The sequence below is a fragment of the Aquarana catesbeiana genome, linkage group LG01, assembly GCF_042186555.1.
Source record: "Aquarana catesbeiana isolate 2022-GZ linkage group LG01, ASM4218655v1, whole genome shotgun sequence".
NCBI classification, from domain to species: Eukaryota; Metazoa; Chordata; class Amphibia; order Anura; family Ranidae; genus Aquarana; species Aquarana catesbeiana.
Window position 1 is genome coordinate 145,385,165 of NC_133324.1, and position 24,740 is coordinate 145,409,904.

Consider the following 24,740-nt stretch of genomic DNA (forward strand, 5'->3'; position numbering starts at 1 on the left):
ACATTTTTGGTTGTAACGTGACAAAATGTGTAAAGTTTCAAGGGGTATGAATATTTTTTCAAGGCATTGAATCTATCTATCTATGTAGCACGCCCAATGACCATAACTGGTTAAAAATGATTGTTCCACCACTGTTGGTTAGGTAAAGTGGTGTATGTCTATATTTACTTTAATTTTGAAGAAAGCATTGGATGAATGAAAGGTAGAAGTAGCCATTGACACTAGTGCGGGCAGGCCGTGCGTCCTGCATTTGCGTTTTCATTTAAATGTATGCACCTTTTTAAAAATGCGGCCACAGGAAAACCGCATGGTATTTTTGACCATACGGTTTCCCTACAGTTCCTGCATGGTATTTTTGACCATACGGTTTCCCTACAGTTCCTGCACCCGTGATCACACTGCCAGCTGAGATGTGTGGGGCTGCCATTCAGAATGGCGCGTCTCGCAAGAGCAGTGCGATTCGGTTGCAGGTGTGGGAATCGATGCAATACCCGCAACCAGAACGCACAGTGCGGGTCAGTGTGAACCTAGCCTTATTGGATTATGCGGGTTATACAATACATAGACCTATTTTACAAAATTATTTCTCAAAGACTGGATATCGCAGTGATTATAAGTAAATGAATAATAGTTACAGATATAAGCATGCTGCTTGAGAAAATACATCCTGTCCTTATGTCATTTATAATAAAAGTAGAGATTTGAAGTGCTGGGTGATTTAGAAGAGTAATGTTTGTAGTGCCCATTGTCCATTGTCCATGAACCCGTATGAGGGGAAAACAAGGAGCAGGTGAGCTATATTATTCCATAATTTAAATTTAAGCTGTTTTATGTGATCTATACTTGTATAAGCCGTTTCTGATCATTTGAGTAGTAGCCAATATCTTTCAGACTGTAATTATCCTGTTCTGTAAATAATCATTTTTATTGATAACACTTTTTAAAAATGATAATCTGAAAAGAAAGATATTTTGGTTGGTTGGAGGATCATTTTAACCAATAGCTTTTTTTGTTGGCATTAATTGGTATTCTTCCTAGAATGTTGGAATGTCATTTGATTTCATTAGATGCAAAGTTACTTCACTCCTTTTGTTCCTCATTTGATTATATTGTGTTGCTGTTTATATGTGACCTTCAACATATTTTTTTTTGTGGTGTTTACCAGATTGTAGCTCTCAATAAAACGAAGGAACGGATGCGACCTTACCACCTCAACCATGAAGAAGAAGATCCGGACATCAAGAAAATCAAGAAGGTAACCTGCAAACAAAGGAATAAATCTATGTCATTCTACTGGGGTGCCCTTATAGTCATTCAGAGCATACATTTTCCACATGTCTTTCAGGCAGCAGCTTACCTACAGTACAGATCCCTGGCTCTTCTATTTCTGGAGTAGTACATCCTTTCCTGTGCATATAATATTTCCAAGTATTTACAATGGATCAGCTAAAGTATCATATGTACCTGGAGTTTTTCCTTTAAACTCGTTTTGACAACTACTTAGTTTCTGACAACTATTTCATTTTCTGAACTCTTTCTGAAATAATGGTCTGACACTTTTACTGAACCAAAAGCTTTCATGCTTCTTGAAAGCTTTAGAAAAGTCAAAAATCCCTATGTGCCCACCTGGTTAATGCCTCTAATGCTGCATACACATGACTGGACTTTCCGGTAGAAAAGGTCCGATGGAATCATTCCGTTGGATATTCCGATTGTGTGTGGGCTTCAATCGACTTTTTTCTTCAAAAAGAACGGACCTAGAAATAGAACATGTTTCAAATCTGTCTGACGGAATCAATTTCTATCGGGGAAAACCGTTCGTCTGTATACTGGTCCGACCAAATAGGACGCAAGGGCAGCTTTTGGCTACTGGCTATTGAACTTCCTTTTCTAGTCCCTTCGTACGTCATCATGTTCAAAAAGAACGGACTTTGGTCCATTCGTGTGTGGGCAAGTCCATTCAGTCGAAAGTCCATTGGAACTCCGTTGGAACTCAGTCGGGAAGACGTAGGGAAGACGTCGGACCTTTTCTGCTGGAAAGTCTGGTCGTGTGTACGCGGCATAATTGTTGAAGCAAGAGGGTCCACTTGGCAGCCAGGCAATATGGTAGTCTACATGGCAGCCAGTGTTTTCAAAGGAAAAGGGCAGTTTATGTTTTAGCAGGTTTCCTTTAAGTGGCCCATTTTCTTCTACAGGATAGATGTTTCCTATTTGTTTGATGATTTATATTAACACTTCTCAAATGATGATTTACACCAGTTTTAAGCCAACCATAGATGGAGCGATTTTCTTTCCTGCAACCATAGGTTGCAGGATAGAAAATTGCTTTATTCTCCCATCAACACAGACAGTGTTGATGTGGGAAATACCTCCTGCAAAGACACTGGGTACAACCAGCCTGTCAGATTTTATTTGTACACAAGTTGATCGATAAATTCAGTCTGGCCATACATGATTCGAATCACGGCCGGTCCCTGCTGAACTGGCCGAGATTCAAACCATCTGTGGCCAGATTTAGGAAGCAGCTTAGATAGAAACCTCCTGCATCTAGGTAATTTCTGATTGCAAGCAGTATAGGTTATACTTATAAAGCAGTGAATGTGACTTTAAGCAAACATTCACTGCAGGTGAATCTTCCTGGTGCATTGTTGTTTTTTTTTTGTTTTTTTTTTAATTATTATTTTTATTGTAGTTTTAAATTGTAGACTACAAAACAGAGCCTCTTGGGCATACCCAGGCTCGGAGACACAAAGGAAACAAAAACTAAAACAATAAAAGCAAAACTAGAACATCCTAAAACAACCTAGAGTTGTACGCTCAATCCATCTATACAAATTGGGGTTCAGGAGTTTTTCCTGGCCATCTTCAGTGGCAAACACATTAACAAGATGCCCTCTCTCCTAGAACCCAGTCACCTAGGAGATCATCCACCCTGTGTGGCAGAAACACAAAGTTCCACCACCTATGGAAGAACAGATTGTATATCCTAAAGCTCATTAGTCGTCCAGAGAATCTGCATTTGTATCTGCAGACTCCATCCAGATATTCCACATTTTATGGAACTTCTTAGCGCACCCCCTAGACAGATAAGTGGCCTTGTACATTGGTAGGGCTGCATTAACTAATCGATTCCAGAAATTAATGGATGGTGCAACAGGGGATTTCCACTTGAGTACAATGGCCTTGTGTGCATAATACAGTAAGAATTCTAAAAGGGTTCGGACCACCCAGCGATTGGCCAGACGTTCTACAAGTCCTAACAGATACGCTTCCCCCGTCAGCGGGACTTGGATAGTGGTAACTGTAATGCCCTGTACACACGGTCGGATTTTCTGACGGAAAAAGCACGATCGGATTGTGTTGTTGGAAATTCCGATCGTGTGTGGGCTCCATCTGACTTTTTCCGTCAGAATTTCCAACACACAAAGTTTGAGTGCAGGCTATAAAATTTTCCGACAACAAAATCTGATCGGTTAAATTCCGATCGTGTGTACACAAATCTGACGCACATGCTCAGAATAAATTAAGAGACGAAAGCCATTGGCTACTGCCCCATTTATAGTCCAGACGTACGTATTTTACATTACCACGTTCAGACCGATCGGATTTTCCGACAACTTTGTGCGACTGTGTGTATGCAAGACAAGTTTGAGCCAGCATCCGTCGGAAAAAATCCATGTATTTTGTTGTCGGAATGTCCGATCAATGTCCGATCATGTGTACAGGGCATTAGAATAAATGTGATGACCTCATTCCAAAACAAATTTACTTGTGGACAGGTCCAGAAAACATGCATGAAGTCCGCTGAGGATGCGGCGCATCGCCAACAAGAATCTGGAATATTTGGATATATTTTATGTAATTGTGTGGGTGTAAAATACACTCTATGTAGGATTTTAAATAGAATCAGTCGGTCCCTCGCGGCGACCAATTGTGAAAAGGGGCATGTCCACACCTCCTCCTAGTCCTCTGTGTCCATTGTAGGAAAGTCTTCAACCCATCTGGCCCTGAGAGTTTCAAGTCCCCTATGTACATTAGGTAGTAGTTCTTTGTAAATAACGGACATAGGCTTAGTCATAGATTTGTCTCTGAGCAAATCCTCCAGAGTCGAAGTACATAAAGCCACTTGTGAGTTCTCGAACTGAGTATTGAAAGCGTGTCTCAGTTGCAGATATCTAAACAGATGTGAGTTTAGTAAATCATATTTTTGCTTCAACTCGTCAAAAGCCTGAAACTGACCCCCCATGCATATCTGGTCCACATATTTAATGTCCTTGAGTGCCCAGATGTTTGGGTCAGGTATGGAGATAAATTGCGTCAAGACTGGGTTGAGCCAGAGAGGTATGTGGTGAGATATGCCCACAGGACACAGGACGCAGGGAAAGTGCCGCAGCCCCCACCCTTAGGACAGCCTTCATAACTAGTGTGAGGGGAAAAGGCGATCGAGTTCCACGGTAAAGCACATTCCTCAGTGTCTCGTAGGAGCTCAAACAGGCTGCCTCCAAAACCACCGCTGCATTGGACTCATCCGATATCAGCCATTGTGTGCATGGGTCAACTGACCAGCCAAATAATACTTGTACAGATCAGGACAAACTAGATCTACCTCACCCCAGGGCCTGTGTAGCACCGTCAGCTTAAATCTCGGCTGGCTCGTGCCCCAGAGAAAGGAAAGCAAAGTTGTATTTATTAGGCGGAACACTTTTTTGGGTATCCACACAGGGAAATGTCTAAGGACATGAAGAAAAACAGACAATAGCTTCATCTTAAATAATTTAATTTGCTCAATCAGGGAGAGGGGGAGATGGGCCCAGGCTTTTAACCTCTCCTTCATAGTTTGTACCAATGAAGTTAAATTAAGCATGTAGTAGTCAGCTGGGGATTGAGAGATATGAATGCCAAGATATTCAAACTGACTTGTCCATATCAGTGGGAGAGTGGGGTCTGCCTGGGATTTTGCAGCATTGTCAATTGGCAGTATTTGGGACTTCTCCCAGTTAACTTTAATGCCCCGTACACACGGTCGGATTTTCCGATGGAAAATGTCCAATCGGAGCGTGTTGTCGGAAATTCCGACCGTGTGTGGGCTCTATCGGACATTTTCCATCGGATTTTCCGACACACAAAGTTGGAGAGCAGGAGATAAAATTTTCCGACAACAAAATCCGTTGTCGGAAATTCCGATCGTGTGTACACAAATCCGAAGCACAAAGTGCCACGCATGCTCAGAATAAATAAAGAGACAAAAGCTATTGGCTACTGCCCCATTTATAGTCCCGACGTACGTGTTCTACGTCACCGCGTTCAGAACGATCGGATTTTCCGACAACTTTGTGTGACCGTGTGTAGGCAAAGCAAGTTTGAGCCAACATCCGTCGGAAAAAATCCTAGGATTTTGTTGTCGGAATGTCCGAACAAAGTCCGACCGTGTGTACGGGGCATAAGACCCCGAGCAGTAAGTGAAATCAGGAAGAAGTCTAGTGTCTCTCGAAGAGAAGGACCAGGATCATTTAAGAAAAGAATGAGGTCGTCTGCATACACGGCCAGTTTTTCATGTATAGAACTGACCTGGATGTTCCTGACCTTGTCAGACTGTCTAATAGCAGAGGCAAGTGGCTTCATCACCAAAGCAAAAAGGGCTGATGACAGCGGGCAACCCTGCCTCGTCCCCCTTCCAATTGCAAATGGGGACGAAAGGGTGCCGCCCAGTTTAACCGGCGCCATTGAGGACCTATATATAATAGTGGCGCTATGAACCAGATACACTAAACTATTAATAAATCATATAAATGGTGATGGTACATGCCTGACCTAAAGTGCTAATGCTAAATCACAAATAAATGCTCGTGATACTGCAACTAATTTTACTAATTCTCTGATGATAAAAAATGTGAATAAATTGTTTATAAATCACAGTGAACAATTCATGCAACATTAAATGTAAACTGTAGAAATAAAGTCCATACCAGAAATGTGCATCAAACAAGTGCATCAAATACGTGAATGTAAAGCTATGGTCTTCCTCTGCCATGAACATTCCCCTCCACCACACCGATGGTGATTGTGAATCATTCATATGGAGCCGCACTCACCAGATATACATGCCTTGCACTCTCATTCACGGCGTATAAGCTTTATAAACACCCCCCCAGGGGGTTACTTGAGCTGGTTAGAGTTGGGCCTACAAAGATGGAACTCCTTACTGAGCAGCGCTCTGAAAATCTTGGTGTGACACACTGTGTCCTGAGGAAAAGATGTTACCCAATGATCCACAGAAGTTTGGGGAGACAGTAGCCAGGACCTTCTGTGTCTTCTTTCGGCTTGTCTGTTGTCTCACTTCTGGGGTCTTGTATCACTTGCTTCATCCCACCTTTGTTGCTCTCTTTACTCTGGTCACTTGGATCCACTGGGGACACTGTTCCATCAGGACTGCTGTTCTGTTCACTGTTGTCTGGGGTCCAAAGGGGAATCCAGATCCCTTGACTTTATTCAGTTGCTTTCTCATGACCACATCTCCTGGTTGGAAAGGGTGTGTTGATTCCAGAGCAGAGCAGAGAAGCAGATTGACCAGCTGGAGATTGAGATCAGCCTAGAGGACAGAGGCTGCAGCAGGAAGCAGGAAACCAAAACAACAGTTCCAGTCAGTTTTATTCCCTAAACTCAAACTGATATATAGCTATTATAAAGTCACTACAGATTAGTGGAGAACAGCAGTTGAGATACCTCCAGTTGAAACTCTACAAAGTCAATCGCGTTGGGTAGGGTGTAGTTGATGTAGATGTACCCTAGAGGTAACTCTGGTGCTTGTAGTAGAATTAGTAGGATAAGGCAAGTTAGGATGTGGAAGATCTGTGCATCAGGTAGATTGGAAGAATAAAAGTTCTTCATCTTAAAGTGCGTATCCAGTTGTCCGCATCCGTGAGGGTATCGAAGAAACGAACAACGCCATCGTGTTGTACCCGGAGGTGGCTAGGATAAAGCATGCTATACTTAACATTTTTATCCCTGAGCCGTTTAAGGACATTGTTAAAAGTTTTCCTCTTCCTGTGCAACTCAGCCGAGAAGTCCGGGAAAAGGAGGACGGTGGTGTTGCCATATTTGAGTGTGGAGGGTTTAAGGGCTTCAGAATGGATCCTGTCCCTGTCCTGATAGTTAAGAAAGTGGACCAGAAAGGGTCGGGGGAAGTTCCCAGGAACTGCCCGGCCTGTGGGTACCCAATGGGCTCTCTCAACCACATAGATGGGGGGAAGATCCATGAGCCCCAGCAAGCTCCCTCAGGCAGTCCCAGAACTCTAACGTTATTCTGTCTTAGTCAGTTTTCAGTGTCATCCAATTTTGCGACCAGGGTCTGAACCATGTGGTGTAATTCAGCAATGGAGGTAGCGTGGGTGGCAGTAAGATCTTCGGTGGCAGATATTCTGTATTTGGTTTGGTTATCCCCCCCCCATTTTGTCAAGGTCGTTACGGATAAGGTTGCATTTTTCAGCAAGATGGTCCTGCTCTGTTCTATTTCAGCAAGGATCATGGCTGTGCTGTCCTGCAGTGATGGGATTGGTGCTACCACAGTTGGAGTCTCTCTGGGCTCTATCTACAGTGCGGCCAGTAGTGACTGGAGTCTCCCGGTCCAGATGGCGTCTTGTATTTTTCTTTTTTGAGGACATCTGCCCAGAGTAAGCCACAAGGGGCAGAGGGGCGCTCTAGAGAGGAAAGCAGGCAGTGCACAAGCAGGTGTTCAGATAGGAGGCTGCGGTAACCCTGGTGGCAACAGTACCCAGGCCCAATGGATCTTTGCCAGATCAGGCAGTCTGTGTCAGTCCAGCAGTCCGCACTCCCCAGCAGGGTGACGGGTAGGAGGAGTGAAGCTTTGATGCTGTGTGCTACTGTCTAGTACGGTGGAGTCTCTGAGCACTCAGCAGGGCACAGGGCAGCAAGATGGTGGTGTTCACTAGGCCCCAGGAGATCACGGCCGTATCGGGTGTACAGTAGCGGCTCAGCAGTCCTCTATGTACAGTGATGGATGGGATGCTGGGTAAGAGATGCAGTGAACCGGGGCTCCAGAGGACATACAGTCAGGTCCATAACTATTGGGACATCGACACAATTCTAATCTTTTTGGCTCTATACACCACCACAATGGGTTTGAAATGAAACGAACAAGATATGTTTTAACTGCAGACTTTCAGCTTTAATTTGAGGGTATTTACACCCAAATCAGGTGAACGGTGTAGGAATTACAACAGTTTGTATATGTGCCTCCCACTTTTTAAGGGACCAAAAGTAATGGGACAGATTAACAATCATTCATCAAACTTTTACTTTTTAATACTTGGTTGCAAATCCTTTGCAGTCAATTACAGCCTGAAGTCTGGAATGCATAGACCTCACCAGACGCTGGGTTTCATCCCTGGTGATGCTCTGACAGGCCTCTACTGCAACTGTCTTCAGTTCCTGCTTGTTCTTGGGGTATTTTCCCTTCAGTTTTATCTTCAGCAAGTGAAATGCATGCTCAATTGGATTCAGCTCAGGTGATTGCCTTGGTCATTGCATAACATTCCACTTCTTTCCCTTAAAAAACTCTTTGGTTGCTGTCGCAGTGTGCTTCGGGTCATTGTCCATCTGCATTGTGAAGCGCCGTCCAATGAGTTCTGAAGCATTTCGCTGAATATGAGCAGATAATATTGCCCGAAACACTTCAGAAATCATTCTACTGCTTTTGTCAGATCATCAATAAATACAAGAGAACCAGTTCCATTGGCAGTCATACATGCCCACGCCATGACACTACCACCAACATGCTTCACTGATGACTTGGTATGCTTTGGATCGTGAGCAGTTCTTTTCCTTCTCCATACACTTCTCTTCCCATCACTCTGGTACAAGTTTATCTTGGTCTCATCTGTCCATAGGATGTTGTTCCAGAACTTGAAGGCTTTTTTAGATGTTGTTTGGCAAACTCTAATCTGGCCTTCCTGTTTTTGAGGCTCACCAATGGTTTACATCTTGTTGTGAACCCTCTGTATTCACTCTGGTGAAGTCTTCTCTTGATTGTTGACTTTGACACACATACACCTACCTCCTGGAGAGTGTTCTTGATCTGGCCAACTGTTGTGAGGGGTGTTTTCTTCACCAGGGAAAGAATTCTTCGGTCATTCACCACAGTTGTTTTCTGTGGTCTTCCAGATCCTTTGGTGTTGCTGAGCTCACCGTGCGTTCTTTCTTTTTAAGGATGTTCCAAACAGTTGATTTGGTGACACCTAATATTTTTGCTATCTCTCTGATGGGTTTGTTTTGTTTTTTCAGCCTAATGATGGCTTGCTTCACTGATAGTGACAGCTCTTTGGATCTCATATTGAGAGTTGACAGCAACAGATTCCAAATGCAAATAGCACACTTGAAATGAATGCTGGACCTTTTTGTCTGCTGCTTGTAAATGGGATAATGAGGTAATAACACACACCTGGCCCCTGGAACAGCTGAGCAGCCAATTGTCACATTACTTTTGGTCCCTTAAAAAGTGGGAGGCACATATACAAACTGTTGTAATTCCTACACCGTTCACCTGATTTGGATGTAAATACTCTCAAATTAAAGCTGAAAGTCTGCAGTTAAAGCACATCTTGTTCGTTACATTTCAGATCCATTGTGGTGGTGTATAGAGCCAAAAAGATTAGAATTGTGTCGATGTCACAATTATGGATTATTTATGGACCTGACTGTAGGATGCAGCTTCAAACTGTGGGACAGAGGCTGGGAAGATGGTGGCGGTCACAGAGCCAGAAGGCCGTGGGTTTATCTGGCAATCGTGGCGGCTTAAGGATGGTCCAGCAGACAGGTAGGGAGGTGAGGGGTTGCACAGGGATAGCAAGTCTGTACTCCAGTGTCCAGGATGGATAAGGTCTATCTCCGTCCTGTAATACATACACATTCTTCTTGCTTTATGCCTTAAAATCTCTGCGCATTGAGCTGCGCATTGAGATGTTGAGGACTGACATACAGTTGTATTTTGCTAAACTGCTCAACCACTCACACTCTGATATCTCTAGAACATTAAGGCTGATTATTCTCTGCAGTCCATGATAAAACAAACTAGTTGGGTTAAATAGCCTATTTAAGATAATGCAGGAAGTCTGCAAAGGACACAGTTCAGCTAATGTATGTAAGTACGTTTCGTGCCCTGGATCTGACGGTAAAGGTGTATAAGTGGTCCTAGATGAGGAGAGAGTACAGAGCAGATCATTGTGGTGATGCCCCCTCTGTTTAATAAGTAGCCTGGATGAGCAAAGGTGACACAGGAAACTATAGAACTCTGTGCTCTTAATAGTGATATTACCATCTTGTCTGTAGATTATGGCAGGGCTGTGTGTGTCACGAGATTGGCTAAAAAATACTAATATTTTATTGGGCTAAACGGTTTATATGCCTTTTTTCAGCTTAGCCGTTATCTGTTTGGTTTTGATTTTTCTTTAAAGTGGTTGTAATGTCAAACATTTTTTTATTAAAATAAAAAAAGAGGTTTATACTTACCTGCTCTGTGCAATGGTATTAAACAGAGTGGCCCCTTTCTTCCTCCTCTGGAGTCCCCAGCCGATGCTGTCTGCTCCTTCTCTTTTTTGTGTGCTCCTATAGCAAGCCACTTGCTATAGCCGGGCTGTGTGCTGGCCCTGGCCCTGCTCTCCACTCTCTCCTCATAGGGGCTGCCTGATACTCCTGTGAGAAGAGAGAGGGGAGAAGAACTGCAGATGGGCACAGCACTGGATTGATACAGGACGCAGGTAAGCGTTTAGGGGGATGGGGGAGAGAAGCAGCTAGTGGAAGCCCAATGGACTTTGAGAAAAAGATTTTATGATGAGTATAAAAATCCTATTTTATGATTACATTAATTACTGAGCTTTTAGGTTTCTTCCATTCCTGTTCATATGATATAGTGCAGAGAATTGAAGAAATTTGTTTTTATTTCTAATTTTTATAATGTAGACATTCATTATATTAACGTGGACCAACATTCCTCTGTCCCTGTATGTATGGGGATGCTTATCTTAAAGGGAAAAAAATAGCAAATAAAGAAAAAATAATATAGCGTAAAAAATTGTCATATTGTAGTTGAATGGTATTAAAAAGTACCATCTTCTTTTTCAATCTGCAGCTCTGTAATTTTCTGTAAAATGCAATATGGCAACCTGGAGGTGTTCCCGTACACAAAATGTGTACAGGACACCCCCCAGAAAAATAATTTCCTGCTTGTATGATTGGCTTACTGATTTTCCCAGAAGAAGTCAGATATCAGGCATTCCCTGCAACAAAAATGTAATATTTGGTGAGATACTCCCAATAGGAAATCGGGTCTAAAGGGATGCAGCCCCAGCAGCTTTCCTAATTGGAGCCCTGCAGGTGCAGCAGCTGATTGATAATTATGAAACCACTCCCATTAGATCCACTTTTCCACTTGGATACAGACAAACACACATGGATTTCTTCAGAATAACAAAAGGTAGGAATCTGCAACCAAGTTTGTTAAAATCCTTGTATTGTACATAGATCACCAGAGGGGAATGTTTTTTCCTCAACAAAAGTTACTCTTTAAAGATTTTCTCTACGTTTCGTTCACTTAATGTATTTAGGCTTGCCAGTTATAAAGAAACTTCATTTCTATGTTTTTGGTCTACAATACTAGTTATTACTTTATATTGACACTGATTGTTGGATAAAAACATATATAGTTGGAAAAAATGTTTATCGTGAGGCTACTTATTGATTGATAAATCAGGGAGAGCACAATTCCTCAATTCCACTAACACAATTTATCTGTTCAGGTTCAGAGTTTTATGCGTGGCTGGCTGTGCAGAAGAAAGTGGAAGACAATTGTTCAAGACTACATATGTTCACCGCATGCAGAAAGCATGAGGAAGAGGAATCAAATAGTGTTTAACATGGTTGAGGCCGAGGCGGAATATGTGCATCAGCTTTATATCCTTGTGAATTGCTTCCTCCGGCCGCTGAGGATGGCAGCCAGTTCTAAGAAGCCACCCATCAGCCATGATGATGTGAGCAGCGTTTTCCTCAACAGGTGACAACACTTTGCCTCATACTCATATATAAAGTAGGTCATGCTATCATTAAATGCATTTTTCAGCTTAAAACCAAACTCCAAGCAGATATAAAAAAGACACATGAATACAGTTTTGTATTTAATACATTTTCAATAAATGTACCGTATTTAAAATGCAACCAGTGTAAGTACCTGATTTGACTTCAATCACTTATGTAGATAGCAGCTGCTTTTCTTTGTTTGATACGCACATCAAACACAGTCAGCAGATTCCTATCTACTTCATTGGTGTAACGTGGTTCTGAACCTGTGCTTGAACATCATCTATGGCCAGTTTATGTACAGTACAGCAGCACTCTGACTTGGAGAGGGAGGGGCCATTTTGTAGGCCAATTAGACAAGTGGCATGTACAAATCCAAACAAGGAACACAGTTGAAGAGAGCAGAGTGAGCAGAGAGATGACCTTATCAGTCTGCTGCCAGTCTTTCACTGTCCAATCTACTGGCTTGAGGCTTGGAAGAGTGCAATTCTAAATGCAACAAAGAAAGTGGTGCCATCTGCTGGCTATGCTGTGTGGAAGGGTTCTAAACAATTTAGGACTGGACAGACAGAAATACAAATCTCATTGGCAGGTAAAACAGCTTATATATACTGTGTGTGTGTGTGTGTGTTTATGTGTATCATGTCATTGTCATGTTGCAACCAAAAACGTAAATGTATTTTATTGGGATTTTATGTGATAGACCAACACAAAGTGGCACATAATTGTGAAGTGAAAGGAAAATGATAAATGGTTTTCAAAACATTTTACAAATAAATATCTGAAAGTGTGGCGTGCATTTGTATTCAGTCAATACTTTGTAGAACCACCTTTCGATTCAATTACAGCTGCAAGTCTTTTTGGGGATGTCTCTTCCAGCTTTGCACATCTAGAGAGTGACATTTTTGCCCATTCTTCTTTGCAAAATAGCTCAAGCTCTGTCAGATTGTATGGAGAGCGTCTGTGAACAGCAATTTTCAAGTCTTTCCACAGATTCTTAATTGGATTTAGGTCTGGACTTTGACTGGGCCATTCTAACACATGAATATGCTTTGATCTAAACCATTCCATTGTAGCTATGGTTGTATGTTTAGGGTCATTGTCCTACTGGAAGGTGAGCCTCTGCTCCAGTCTCAAGTCTTTTGCAGACTCTAACAGGTTTTCTTCTAAGATTGCCCTGTATTTGGCTCCATCCATCTTCCCGTCAACTCTGATTAGGTTCCCTGTCCCTGCTGAAGAAAAGCATCCCCACAACATGATGCTGCCACCACCATGTTTCACGGTGGGGCTGGTGTGTTCAGGGTGATGTGCAGTGTTAGTTCTCCGTCACGTGTAGCGTTTTGCTTTTAGGTCAAAAAGTTCAATTTTAGTCTCATCTGACAAGAGCACCTTCTTCCACAAGTTTGCTGTGTCCCCCACATGGCTTCTCATAAACTCCAAACAAAACTTCTTATGGCTTTCTTTCAACAATGGCTTTCTTCTTGCCACTCTTCCATAAAGGCCAGATTTGTGGAGTACACAACTAATAGTTGTTTTGTGGACAGATTCTCCCACCTAAGCTGTGGATCTCTGCAGCTTCTCCAGAGTTATCGTGCTTCTCCGATTAATGCTCTCCTCGCCCAGCCTGTCAGTTTAGGTAGGCGGTCATGTCTTGGTAGGTTTGCAGTTGTGCCATACTCTTTCCATTTTTGGATGATGGGTTATATGGGCTCCGTGAGATGTTCAAAGCTTGGGATATGTTTCTATAACCTAAGCCTGCTTTAAAATTCTCTTCAACTGATCCCTGACCTGTCTGGTATTTTTCATCGGCCTTCATTATGCTGTTTGTTCACTAAGGTTCTCTAACAAACCTCTGAGGGCTTGACAGAACAGCTGTATTTATACTGAGATTAAATTATACACAGGTAGACTCTATTTACTAATTAGGTGACTTCTGAAGGCAATTGGTTCCACTAGATTTTAGTTAGTGGTATCAGAGTAAAGGGGGCTGAATACAAATGCACACCACACTTTTTAGATAGTTATTGGTAAAAAAATTTGAGCGCCATTTATCATTTTCATTCTACTTCACGATTCTGTGCCACTTTGTGTTGGTCTATCACATAAAATCCCAATAAAATACAATTACGTTTTTGCTTGATTTGAAAATTACAAAATGTGGAACATTTCAAGGGTTATGAATACTTTTTCAAGGGAATATATATATATATATATATATATATATATATATATATATATACTGCTCTGCAAACAATTTAGGCAACTTAGGCATTTTACTTCCTAATGATATTGGCTGCATGTTTGGGGTTGTCCTACTGCAGAATATATTTGGGCCAGTTACATACCTCCCCAATGGTATGGCATGATGGATAAGTATCTGCTCACATTTCTCAGCATTGAGGACACCATTGATCCTGACCAAATCTCCAACTCAAGTTGCACAAATGCAGCCCCAAATTTGCAAGGAACCTCCACCATGCTTCTCTGTTGACCACAGACACTCATTATTATTATCTCTAGCCTTTCAGCAAACAAACTACCTCCTGCTACAGCCAAATGCACTGCTCAAAAAAATGTAAAGGAACACTTTGAAAACACATCAGATCTTAATGGGAAAAAATATCATGCTGGATATCTATACTGATTTGGACTGGGTAATGTGTTAGGAACGAAAGGATGCAACATTGTTTGATGGAAATGAAAATTATCAGCCTACAGAGGGCTGAATTCAAAGACATCCCAAAAATCAAAGTGAAAAAATTATGCAGCAGGCTAGTCCATTTTGCTGAAATTTCATTGCAGCAACTCAAAATGGTCCTCAGTAGTTTATATGGCCTCCCAATGCTTGTATGCATGCCTGACAATGTTGGGGCATGCTCCTAATGAGACGAGGGATGGTGTCTTGGGGTATTTTCTCCCTGATCTGGACCAGGGCATCACTGAGCTCCTGAACAGACTGAGGTGTAACATGGCAGCATCGGATGGTCTGAAACATAATGTCCCAGAGATGTTCTATTGGATTTAGGTCAGGCGAGCATGGGGGCCATTCAGTGGTATCAATTCCTTCATCCTCCAGGAACTGGCTGCATATTCTCACCACATGAGGCCGAGCATTGTCGTGCACCAGGAGGAACCCAGGACCCACTGCACCAGCGTAGGGTCTGACAATAGGTCCAAGGATTTCATCCCGATACCTAATTGCAGTCAGGGTACCATTGTCTAGCATGTAGAGGTCTGTGCGTCCCTCCATGAATATGCCTCCCTAGACAATCACTGACCCACCACCAAACCGGTCATGCTAAACGATGTTACAGGCAGCAGAACATTCTCCACGGCTTCTCCAGACCCTTTCATGTCTGTCACATGTGCTCAGAGTGAACCTGCTCTCATCTGTGAAAAGCACAGGTCGCCAGTGGCGGACCTGCCAATTCTGGAGTTCAATAGCAAATGCCAGTCGAGCTCCATGGTGCTAGGCAGTGAGTACAGGGCCCATTAGAGGACATTGGGCCCTCAGGCCACCTTCATGAAGTCTGTTTCTGATTGTTTGGTAAGAGACATTCACACCGGTGGCCTGCTGGAGGTCATTTTGTAGGGCTCTGGAGGTACTCATCCTGTTCCTCCTTGCACAAAGGAGCAGATACCAGTCTTGCTGATGGGTTAAAGCGGAGTTCCACCCAACAATTGAACTTCCGCTGTACGGATTCCTACCCCCCTCCTGTATCACATTTGGTACCTTTCAGGGGGAGGAGGAGCAGATACCTGTCTTATACAGGTATTTGCTCCCACTTCTGGCGAAAGATCTCCGCAGTATCCGCAGCGATTTACACCATGTCCGGCCCCTCCTCCCCCCCTGCTGTCTTCTGGGAGACACACGGGTCCCAGAAGACTGCAGGGACCACTCAGAACGAGCAGCGCGACTTGCGCATGCGCAGTAGGGAGCCAGGCTGTGAAGCCGCAAGGCTTCACTTCCTGACTCCCTTACTAGCAATGCCCGCGCCTCTACCTGGAGCTGAGGGACAGGTCAGCTTCGGGTAAGGACATCACAGGTGCCCTTGACAGGTAAGTATCCTTATTTTAAAAGTCAGCAGCTGCAGTATTTTTAGCTTCTTTCTTTTAATTTTTTTTTTTTTAGGCGGAATTCTGCTTTGAGGACCTTCTACGGGCCTGTCCAGCTCCCTTAGAGTGACTGCCTGTCTTCTGGAATTTCCTCCAAGCTCTTGAGACTCTTGAGGCTGGGAGAAGCAGCAAACCTTCTGGCAATGGCACATATTGATGTGCCATTCCTGGAGGAGTTTGACTGCCTGTGGAACCTCTATAGGGTCCAGGTATCCTCTTATGCTACCAGTAATGAAACTGACCCTAGCCAAATGCAAAACTAGTGAAAAACAGTCAGAAGAGATGAGTAGGGAAAAATATGGCCTCCGCATGTTAAAGATTCCTGTTTTGGAGGCCTTCTAATTGTTGCCAATCTAGCGCACCTGTTAATTTCATTAACACCAAAGCAGCTGAAATTGATTAACAACCCCCTCTGCTACTTAACTGACCAGATCAATATCCCAGGAGTTTAATTGACTTGATGCTATACTCTGATTAACAAGTGTACCTTTAATTTTTTTGAGCAGTGTATTTTTCTGGCGACTACTGCGTTTACAGTTCTCAACGTTGTTTGTTTCTTTGTGCTTCTTAAAAAGAGCTTGAACAGCACATTTTGAAACCAGTCTGATTTCTAAGAGAGACCTTGCTCATGCAATACAACTACCTTGTGTCTTGCGGCTGTGCTCAGTCTTGCCATGCTGTATGACTTGTGACATGAAACTGTTTTCCACAACCTCACCTTAGTAGCAGAGTTTGGCTGTTCCCCACCCAGTTTTAAGCCTCCTACACAGCTGTTTCTGTTTAAGATAATGACCGTGTTTCAACCTACATATCAAATTGATAATCATTAGCACCTGCTTGGTATAATTGGTTAATCATACACCTGACACTAATCCTACAAAATCCCTGTTTTTTTGCAAGTGTAAGAATTGATGCTGGTTTTAAGCCAAAGGATAGTCACACCAAATATTAATTTGATTTCGATTTTTCTTCTTGCATTTTGCAAATTGATAAAAATAAACAATTCCAATATATATTTTTGAAAGCATTCTTACTTTACAGCACTGCTTCACACCTGCCTAAAACCTTAGTACAGTTATATGTATATATATGTATGTATGTATATATATATATATACATATACATACATACATAAATATATATGTATGTATATATATATATGTATGTATGTATATATACATACATACATACATACATACATACATACATACATACATACATATGTATGTATGTATATAACCACTTGCCATCCGCGCTATGGCCGAATGACGGCCACAGCGCGGACCTGAATTCCTGGGAGGCCTTCATATGACGGCCTCCCATGTGCACAAGCTCTGCGCGCTCCCTGCATGGTCCCTGCAGGTTTCTGCACAGATGTCAATGTAAATCACAGCCTCTCAAAAAGTAGTACAGAAACTACTTTTTGGAAGCGTCGCACCGATTAGGACGGTGCCATTGCCGACAATTGCCACAGATTTTGACATGTTAAATCGCACCAGTGTGAACCAGGGCTTAATCCTTCTTTTATGGCTGATAATAGCATACAATAGACAGCTCTGCAAGTAACCTGTTTCTATATTTTTTTTTTTTCTTGTGCTCTTAAAAGCATGTAATTTGTTAATCCAGATAGACAGCTTTGGTATTATTGCATGTACATGTTGCCTGGCACTATACTCTTCTATTCTTCTAATCTGCATAGATGGGTTGTAGAAGCGGCTGAGCACTTTAAAGAATAGAAAAAAAGCCTTAAGAATTCCAGCAGTCATTCCTCAAAGGCTCCTAGCAGTGAAGACGTTAAAACTGGTTCCGTACTTTGTTCTGCGTTGGTGACAGCGTTTTTATGTCATAAGACAGCAGCAACATTTTATCTGCTGTGGCTATTATAGAGCTGACTGGATCCTGCAACATAATGATTTATCTTCCCTGTTCCATCATTCACATTAATGATAAAAAGCTGCATGAAGCTTGCTGAGTTTAACTTGGAAACATGACTGACATAATGGAATCATCAAACACAATTGGAGATACACCGTGTGCCTAGATTATATGTCATAATCTATCAGCAGCCTCCGGGATTGACTGTTGGATTCCAATGTTTGCACATGCTGTTCTTTATCTCTTTTGATATTTCTTGTGATTTCTTAGTAGGCTTTCAGGAAAGGACAGTTTATAGGAATTTAGGAGAGATAAAGATAAAATAAACTAAGCGTTTTTTTTTTTTTTGTAGCATCCTATTGTTCTGTGAAAACTGAATTTGCAGTGACATAAAGCTAAACCAGGTATATTTCCCACAGTAGGGGCCAATTCACACACGTTTGCGATGCTTATTGCTGCATGTGTTTTTGTGTGTTTTAAATATACATTTGTGTGTATTTAAACATGTTTTTTGATTCTAAAGGAAAGAATACAAAAAATAAATAAAATAATAACAAACATGGTATACTTACCTGCTCTGTGTAATGGCTTTGCACAGAGCAGCTCCAATCCTCTTGTTCTTGGGTCCCCCACCGGTGCTCCTGGCTCCTCCCCCCTGATAAATGCCCCACCGAGCCGCACTCTGTGTGTCTTTTTACACGTGGAGGGTGTCTCCCCCCACTCTCTCCTAATTGGCTCACTGGCTGTGATTGACGGCAGCAAAAGCCAATGGTGCCCACTGCTGTGTGAGCCAATGAGGAGAGAGTGGCCTGGGAGAGCAGCTGCTCTCATACACATCAATGGATCGAGATGGGGCTCATGTACATCTCGATCTCAGGGGGTTGGGGGTTGTGCTGCACCCAGAAGGTTTTTTACCTTAATGCATAGACTGCATTAAGGTAAAAAAAAAACCTTGAGTTCTTAGAACCACTTTAGTAAGGAAGGAACAGTATAGAGGTTTTCCATGGTGTAGATGCATTTAAATGCACAAAAAAATGATGTGCGTTTGTGCAAATTTATTTTATTGGACCGGCTTAATGGGTGTAAATAAACAATCGCTGCTTTTTTTTTAAGTCTAATTTAGGTTTATAAAAGTGCACTAGTCATATACAGTATGTTAGTCAATTCAGTTTCTTATTGAAATGCATTTTGATGCTGTTAAGGTGTATATCGTTTACTGCAGGAATATGAATGGCCCTAATCTCAACTTCAGTGGTATAGCTACTGGCATCCCGATGTGAAACTTCACTTCACCAAAATCATGGTAGTGTTACTCATCAGATAGATGACTATAGAAAATGGCTACCAAATTTCTGCATCTTTGGTTACCTACCTAGCCTCCAGTCTGCCTATTGGATAATGGAGAAGTAGCAGTGAACTGATGTGTTCACCTCTGTGCTGTCCCCTCCTATAAGTACGCTTTCAGTGTTAGAATTACAACTCTGTAAAATATAGTAGTGCCTATCAAATTGGGCATGTGGTGGCTTCATACATTTTTGTTTCTTTTGCTTTTTTCCCTCACCTCCTGTATTAGTGAGGCACCACTCTGGATGAAGAAGCACAAGAGGCACAGCAGACAGCAGCATTTCCAGTCTAGGGGAAGTGTAGTGTTAAATGTATTTTTTTTTTTACCCTAATGCCGTGTACACATGGGCGGACTTTTCGACCAGACTCTGAACGAATCCATCGGCCAATCCGACCGTGTGTGGGCTTCATCGGACCTGCAGCGGACTTTTTCAGTCAAAAATTAGACGGACTTTAGATTTAAAACATGTTTCAAATCTTACCGACGGATTCCAGTCCGGACGAAAAACCCGTTCGTCTGTATGCTAGTCTGACGGACGAAAACCGGCGCTAGGGCAGCTATTGGCTACTGGCTATGAACTTCCTTATTAGTCCGATTTACGTCATCACGTACAAGTCCGTCGGATTTTGGTGTGATCGTGTGTAGACAAGTCCGTTCATTCGAAAGACCCTCGGAAGTCCGTCAAAAGTTCGTCGGAAAGACCGTCGGACTTTTGATGCTGAAAAGTCCGCCCGTGTGTACACGGCATTACAAATTGAAGCCAAACTCCAGCTCACACTAATCAGTTCTTTTGGGATAAAGGTTTTACATGAATAAATAAAGGCTGATCATTTTAATCACCCCACCAGTGTTATGTGGTTTGTCTCATTCATGTAAACTGACACATTTTACTGTAGAGCAGCCAACATCAGACTTGTTGGCTGGATTAGCAGATGGAAAAAGGAGAAAGAAAGCCTAAAAAAGGAAACGAATGCAGCCATCACATCACATTAGTAAGCTGCAATATAACAAATGTTTGGTTTTGGGAATAATACTGCCTTAACCACTTGCCTACAAGTCACTTACACCCCCTTCCTGCCCAGGCCATTTTTCAGCTTTCAGCGCTGTCGCACTTTGACAATTGTGCGGTCATGCTACACTGTACCCAGATGAAATTTTTAAAATTTTCTTCACACAAATAGAGCTTTCTTTTGGTGGTATTTAATAACTGCTGTTTTTTTTATTTTTTACTAAAAAAAAAAAAAAAAAACCAAAAGATGTGAAAAAAAAATTTTTTACTTAGTTTCTGTAAGTAAATTTTGTAATTAAGTAATTTTTCTCCTTCACTGATGTATGCTGATGAGGCAGCACTGATGGGCTCTGATAGACTGAACTGGAGGGCATTGATGAGGTGGTACTTATGGGCACTGATGAGGCGGCACTTATGGGCACTGATTAGGTGGCACTGATGAGGAGGCACTAATATGCCACACTTATGGGCACTGATAGGTGGCACTGTTATGTGGCACTGATGAGCACTGATAGGTGGCACTGATGGGCACTGTTAGGTGGCACTGCTGGGCACTGGTGGGCACTGATAGGCGGCACTGGCGGGGACTGATAGGCTGCACTGGACATTGATGGGTGGCACAGATCGCCGGCATTGATGGGCTGCACTGATAGGCAGGACTGATAGCCAGCATGGACTGGCATCACTAATGGGCACTGATTGGTGGCACTTGTGGGCAGTGGTGGGCACTGATTGCTGGCATCGGTGGGCAATCATCGCTGGCACTGATTTGTGGCACTGGTGCCCTGATTACATTTATAGATGTCTCCTGTGAGGAGATGCCGCTGATCAGCTCTCTTTGCCACACACTCTGTCAGTGTGAGGCGAGGAGAGCCAATTACCGGCAGCTCCGTGTTTACATGTGACTTGGACACAGTCGATCACATGGTTAAAGAGCCGTGGACACGGCTCTTTACAGAGATCGGGGTCACACCATGTCCTAGCAACACTGCACGATTGCCACGCTGCGCGCCCCTGTTGGTGCACCAGGGCCGCCATTCTGGGACAGTGTGAAATGACGCTGTCCCAGAACGAGAGCCGCACCGCCCCGCCTTCATTTGACGGTGAGGCGGGCAGCAACTAGTTAACCGCCTCATGCTGGCATGACAATCATGCCGCTCAAGTGGTCTTCAGCCCTGCCCTGCCTCCCGGCAACCTAAACCTCTTAAAGGGAGGTGGGGCTTAAGACCACGTGAGTGCCATGGTTGACTGTCATGGCGGTCACGTGATCTGAACTCCCAATCAGTACTTGATTGCGAGCCTTTGGTTAGGCGTCGGTAACTGTGCCGGGAGTGCGTAGGGCGCATGCTCTCAGCACAGCTGTATTGACCGCAATTCACTCAAATATGCGGCCTCTCAGCGGCAAGGACCATGGTGCCGAGAGGCCACATACTTGTGTGCAGCCGGTGCCAAAGGGTTAAGGATTGGTGAGCTGCAATATATTACATTTTTTTCTTGGGTTTATTACCACTTAATTTAAAGACAGATTTCATGTGCTTCTATTTTAAATTACCTATTGTTAATTAATGTGTAGCTGTAAAATTATTTTCATGTTTTCCTGGAGTTCAGCTTATAGGATAATTGCATGTCCCAATGTTCATATGGAGCATATAATGCCTCTCTGTGCATAATGTGTTGTATTTACCTGTTCTGCACTGTTTTGCAGTACTCAATACTAAGCACCGAGGCATGCTTCCAGAGCCACAGTGTGAATGACTGCAGCACATATCTGACCCCAAATGCCATGTCTTTTTAAGGGCAGAGTTTTCAATGTTCATTCTGGACATATTTTGCTAGAGAACACTTCTTGTACTGCTTTCTACTTCTCAAAAGCTTTCCTCAAGCTTCAATTGAGCTGCACTAAAAATGAACTACAGCTTACACCCCGCATGGGGAAACCATTCCCCAGAGACCATCTGACTACAAATGATATGTTCTCTGCAGCTAAGATCAATGCCTAAATATAGATAGATAGATAGATAGATAGATAGATAGATAGATAACACACAAAAGTGAAAAGATGAAACCCCAGAACCCCAAGCTGGAGACTGGAGTAGGGGGTGTAAATGTGTCACAACACACAAAACTAAAGTCATTTTAAAAATACAAAATAGCTTTATTAATATGACAACAAAATATCCACAGTAGGGAAAATCTAAACATCTACAGTACAATATTTCAAATTTGAATTATATAAAATATATAACATTCTGGACAAGTGTAAAAAAAAATGGGGGGGGGGGGGGGGGGGGGGGCTGTTATTCCCAAACATTCCAGGGAATCATAAAGATGGACAAAAACACCACTCAGGGTGGACAGTAAAGACATGAACTGAGTACATTCTCTCACCTAAAAACTTTAGTCACTGAACTCACTGAACATCCACCCGCTGCATCCAGGGTTTATCAAGTTGTCTATCAATACATGGTGAGTATCTATCTGAACAATAAAACAAGATATGTTTCTCTGAAAATAATTAATCACTTCTAACCAAAAGTAGAATTTCTAATGAAAAGCACATGCAATGCATTTTATGTAGGTAAAACGAAATGTAGATTTCGTTTTGCATATAACTGAAATGGAGGATGGTATCAATAATTTCAAAATGTAGCACAGTGTATCCCAGTGTATCCCCCAATATATATACAGGGCTTTTTTTCAGCGGGAACGCAGTGGAACGCAGTTCCGGCACCTCCTGGACTGGCTGTATGTTATAGTAAGGGGTGCTGGGGTGTGCTACAGGGTGTTGATGCTCACTGCTGGGGGATCTATTCTAGCTGGAGGGGATATATTTTTGCAGGGTGGGTCTATTGTTGCTAAGGAGGTCTATTGTTGCTGTTTGGGGGACCTATTGTTGCTGGGGGTGGGTCTTATGTTGCTGGGGGGGTCAGTTGTTGCTGAAAGAGATCTACTGTTGGGGGGAGGGGGTCTATTGTTGGCTGCCAGAGAGTCTATTAATGCTGGCTGTGCGGAGATCTGTTGATGCTGCCGGGGGTCTATTGTTGCTGGGGGGGAAATTTTGTTGTGGGTTGCTCCATTGCTGTTAGGGGGATCTATTGTTGCTGGCTGAAGAGGATCTATTTTACTGCTTTTCTTTATATCATTACCAAATCCCATACAAATTACTTAGCAATACAAACTGATACTTGGTTCTGTATTGTCTAAAAGGGATGGTACTCTGGGAGGTGGGTGGGGGATGGAACCAAGGGATAGTGCTCGGAGGTGGGTAGGGACAGAGAAAAGGGGTGGCTCGGAAAGGGGGAGTTCCTGCACCTATTGTCTGAGAAAAAAAGCCATATATATATATATATATATATATATATATATATATATATATATATATATATATATATATATATATATATATATATATGTGTATTAAAATACAGCAGGGATGTCAAACTTTGTGACCTTCCTGGGCCACCTCTGGAAGAAGAGGTCTTGGGCCGCACATAAAATACACTAACAATAATAGCCGATTAGCAGAAAAAGTCATGACAGATCACAAGGTTAATGATCACTGATATAGATAATGTACTTATGTGAGTAATAAAACCTAATTTTTATTGTAATATTTTTTGTTATAACAGTAAAAGAGGGCAACATAAAATGACTGTGATATTTGACACTGTTTTTGATTAACGCATCAATATCTAGTTGGATGGATGTAGTAGCAATTCTCAATGAATTCTCAAGGTGCTCATCATTTTTTTAGTTCTATTTTTGCTCTTCACGTGCTTCATCCTTGAAAATTGTTGTTCACAAACATAGGTGCTGCTGAAAACTCATGACATGAATAAGGTGAGATTGTGAAGAGTGGGATATGTTTATTTGGGAAGAAAACACTTATTAAAGTCCATTAAAGACACAGTCAAAATTTTCTTCAGACACATGTCTGCTAAGTATAAATGCATTTTTACAGAAAATTCCCCCCAAAAAAGCAACATTTTTAGGTAAGTTTACAATTTTGTGTTGGGTTGCATATTGGGCACCCCTGATGCACAGTATATATTGTAATAAAAAATATTCGGAAGGGAGGAAAAATCAGGAGCACCACATCCCAGAAAATATAATAGAACAAAAAGGGGACATTGAGGCCAATTATGGGCCCCAGGGATTTTAACGGTGCTGAGATAAATGAGGTAATGAGCGTATAATAAAATATATGTTTTATTTGTCAATATTAAAAAACAGACATGAACCAAAGATAATACAAAAAGCAGAAAGGTAATTCATTGATACAGAAAATAATACCACTTTCTCAACATG

At 42.4% G+C, this 24,740-nt stretch overlaps 1 protein-coding gene across 3 annotated transcripts in view; it reads left to right on the forward strand.

Moving 5' to 3' along the window:
• The window catches only part of RASGRF2 (Ras protein specific guanine nucleotide releasing factor 2), a 502,009-nt gene that overhangs the window by 239,112 nt on the left and 238,157 nt on the right, over positions 1–24,740 (forward strand). For all 3 annotated transcript variants that reach the window (XM_073624437.1, XM_073624439.1, XM_073624438.1), the window contains exons 4-5: positions 1,166–1,255; positions 11,811–12,064. In XM_073624437.1, coding sequence (XP_073480538.1) covers positions 1,166–1,255; positions 11,811–12,064 — 344 coding nt within the window. The remainder of the gene's footprint in view (positions 1–1,165; positions 1,256–11,810; positions 12,065–24,740) is intronic.